General features: G+C 39.3%; 1 protein-coding gene across 1 annotated transcript; it reads right to left on the minus strand.

The window, feature by feature from the left end:
• Positions 1-578: 578 nt before the first annotated feature.
• LOC134269352 (uncharacterized protein K02A2.6-like) lies at positions 579-1283 on the minus strand. Its single transcript, XM_062751549.1, has 2 exons — positions 1195-1283; positions 579-1137 (listed from the first exon to the last, which is right to left on the minus strand). Exons 1-2 carry the CDS (start codon positions 1281-1283, stop codon positions 579-581), a joined length of 648 nt encoding a protein of 215 aa, XP_062607533.1.
• Positions 1284-3701: the final 2418 nt, after the last annotated feature.

Consider the following 3701-nt stretch of genomic DNA (forward strand, 5'->3'; position numbering starts at 1 on the left):
TAGCGGTCTAACCACTGTAGCAAGGTTTGGCAGAAACTTATGGTAGTAATTCAACAGGCCCAAGAATGAGCGCAGTTGAGACACATTTTCAGGTTTGGATTTATATAAACCATCTTTGTCTATTAGGCCTAAAAAAAAAATTTGTTTGTTTCCTGTAACCCGACCGACCTATTCAAATTATCCCCGGGTGGATTTTTTATCTGAAAAATGGTAAAACTTCGTTTGATCAATCAGCTGACTCCATTTATTAAATAAAAAAATAGCTTGTAGCTTATTTTGAGACATAAAATATGTCAACCAAGTTTACATTTACCTTAAATATAAAGAGTAATCATTAGTGTAACAACAGTTTCCCCCTACAACTTTCTGAAGTTCGTTTTCTGCCGCTGGCAGCCATTTTGGATGCCATGTTGGGTGTCCACTGTAAATATAACACCTGTTATTTTCAGTCCGGGGATGTTTCACCTTTCATAAGCAAAAAAAAAAAAAAAAAAAAAAAGAATTTCCGACCTACCGACCCTTGATTTTTTGGGAATGTTACAGGAAACAAACTTATTTTTTTTAAGCCTTAAATGTCCTCAATAACTAATTTTGTCCTTAAAGAATTCACACTTTTCCAAATTTGCCTTTAACCCGTGTTGTTCGAATCTCTCAAGCACAAGACTGAGATTCTGTAAGTGTTCTTCATCTGTCGAGCCTGTAATAATCATGTCATCCAAAATGCACCTAGTTTTTGGAATGTTTGCAAGAACTTGGTCCATGGCTCTTTGCCAGATAGCAGGAGCGGAAGCGATTCCAAAGGGAAGTCGGTTAAAGCAGAAAAGTCCCTTATGTGTGTTAATGATAAGCAAGTTCTTTGATGCCTCATCCACTTCCATCTGTAGGTACGCCTGCGTTAAGTCAATTTCGCTAAATTTCTGTCCTCCGCTAAGCGGCGTAAAGATATCTGATATCTTTGGTAATGAATATTGTTCGATTTTCAAGGCAGGATTAACTGTCACTTTGTAATCACCGCAAATTCTCACTTTGCCGTTTGCCTTAGGTAGGGGTACTATTGGGGTTGCCCAGTCACTAAATTCGATAGGTGAGATGACGCCTTCCTGCTGTAATCTGTTGAGTTCCTCTTCCACCCGAGGTCTAAGGGAATATGCCACTTCTCTGGCCTTGTAAAATTTTGGTCTTAAACCATCCTACATTGTAAGTTTTCCTTTGATGTCCGACAGTTTACCGATTCCAGGTTCAAACACTTTCTTATGTTTCTCCAGAATTTCCTGAACAGTCATTTTCCCGGAAATGTTCCGTTTGTCACTCGATAATCTAATTGATTTGATTTCCTTCCAATCAAGTCGTAGAATTTTCATCTAGTATCGTCCCATGAGTGTCGGTCCTTCCTGCTTCACCACAAGTAAGTCCAAATTTTCACTCTGTCCATTCAAATCGACCTTGACCTGCACTTTACCAACTGGACGGATCTGCTCCCCACTGTATGTCTTTAAACGAGTATCTGTATCCTTTATGGTGTATGACTTAAGGAATTTGTCCAACGTAGTCTTAGAGATGATACACAGCAGACCCTGTGTCAACTTCCATAGGAATGTCAGATCCTGCAATTTTCGGAGTCACAATGATGGGGTCTATCGAGACCTTGTTCACATCTCTGTAGTAGCTTGAGAAATGCAGCAGATAACCACCATTATCTTCATAGTTGACATTCTCTCTCCAAATGTCCAACTTTTGAACAATACCTACATTTTGTGTTTGTGTGTTTACAGTCATGTGCTCTGTGTTCCCCTCCGCATCTGTAACATTTTCCCTGTACTGATTTGTGTATTAGTCTTGGTATCATTTTACCATTGTTCGTTTTCTTTGTTTTATTCACAGAAAATTTATTTACACTTTCACGTTTTCCCTGTAATTCTAGAGCGTCGCGACTAACCGTTTCCATGGCGACAGCTGTCTGAATGGCTTCTTCTAAATCCAACTGTGATTCGGCAAGTAGTCGTTTCTGGATGTGTTCCTGCTTTAAGCCTCATACAAATCTGTCTCTCAAAGTCTTACTCAACGCATCGCCGAAATTACAATGTATCGCTAAACGACGTAATTCTGCCATGTAAACTGTCACATTCTCCCCTGCAGCCTGATCTCGTTTGTGAAAACGAAAACGTTCAGCAATCTCTGAGGGTTTGGGGCTTAAATGTGCTGTAAGTTTCTGAATGAGTTCGGCAAATGTCATAGTAGAGGGCTTTGTGGATGCACATAAATTTTTTAACAATGTGTAGTATTTGGGGCCGATGATAGAAAGAAGTGGGGGTACCTTTAGATCGTCGTTCACATCGTTTGCAATAAAATAATGACCCAGACGTTCTGTATACGACTCCCACGTTTCCAACGATTCGTCGTAATGTCCCACTTTTCCGATGATCAATGCCATGGCTCATTGATGATTCCGTTCTTACTCCTCGTCGCCAATTTGTTGGATAGTGATGCAAAACACATGTAACACACAATATGGCTGAATCCGAACTGTTTTATTGGATTATTGCGCAATGTAATTAGGCATCAAAATGTAAGCAAAAACCAATTATATAAGACTTCACAAATCCGGAAAAAGATATAACAGTTAATATTCCACTTCTCATTGTCTCTACTTACATGAACTTGCAGGTATCATAAATTAGATTGATTGATTGATTGTATGTTGTTTAACGTCCCTCTCGAGAATTTTTCACTCAAACGGAGACGTCACCGTATGCCGGTGAAGGGCTTCAAATTTTGACCTTTACTCGGCACTCAGGGCCATTGAGCAGTGAGGGATCTTTAACGTGAACGCCTGCCGCTGACACGGGGCCTCGGTTTTTAAGGTCTCATACGAAGGACCCGCAACTTTCACTTCAAAGTGCCGAGCGCATGACAAAGGAACAGTTGCTACCAATTTTAACGACTAGGTCAGTCGCGGCCGAGATACGAACTCACTAACTCCCGATCACGGAGCGAGCGCTCTACCGACTGAGCTACCGTAAACGGTCCCATCAATTAGAAAGTTTAGCTGAAATTTAAGGCGTATACAAGTTCATTTAATGACGCAGTGCGTAGTTATCTGTCTAGGGATGGTGCATATATATCAATTTATTGATATGTTCTTTAACGTCCCTCTGAAGAATTGTTCTCTCATATGGAGGCGTCACCACTTGTCGGTGATTATCCACTACGCGGCACTTATTTACGACCATTGAGCAGTGAGGGGTCTTTTTGTGCAAATACACACTGCGACTCGGGACCTCGTTTTATACTTCCACAAGAATCTTCCTACAGCTGATGAACAGTTTAAGAAAAGTAGATTTTTTTAAGTTTAAAAGGTAACTTTACGCTCTGGAGCATGCGTTCATTCTGTTTTGAAAAATTTACGAAGAAATACTAGCGTTTCAAATCACTGAAAATTTCATACTTTGCATGGGTGATAAGTTGGACTAAATATGACTGTGTTTTGAATTGTTGGATATATGCTTTTGACAAATTGAACCTATATTAAGCTTAAACACCTCTCAACCTCTCAATTGAATTTTTGATAAAACAGTTTTCTAACAAACTTAAAGTTTAATATTATAAAATAAAGCTTAAATGGATTTAGAAGAGTCCCAAGAGTTAAATAATTTGTGGAGAATTTTTTGTTGTAACACATATTCAGTACACATGATACAAAC

This window comes from Saccostrea cucullata, unplaced genomic scaffold (assembly GCF_032062105.1).
Source record: "Saccostrea cucullata isolate Sc308-1 unplaced genomic scaffold, CSIRO_AGI_Scuc_v1 ctg855, whole genome shotgun sequence".
Lineage (NCBI taxonomy): Eukaryota > Metazoa > Mollusca > Bivalvia > Ostreida > Ostreidae > Saccostrea > Saccostrea cuccullata.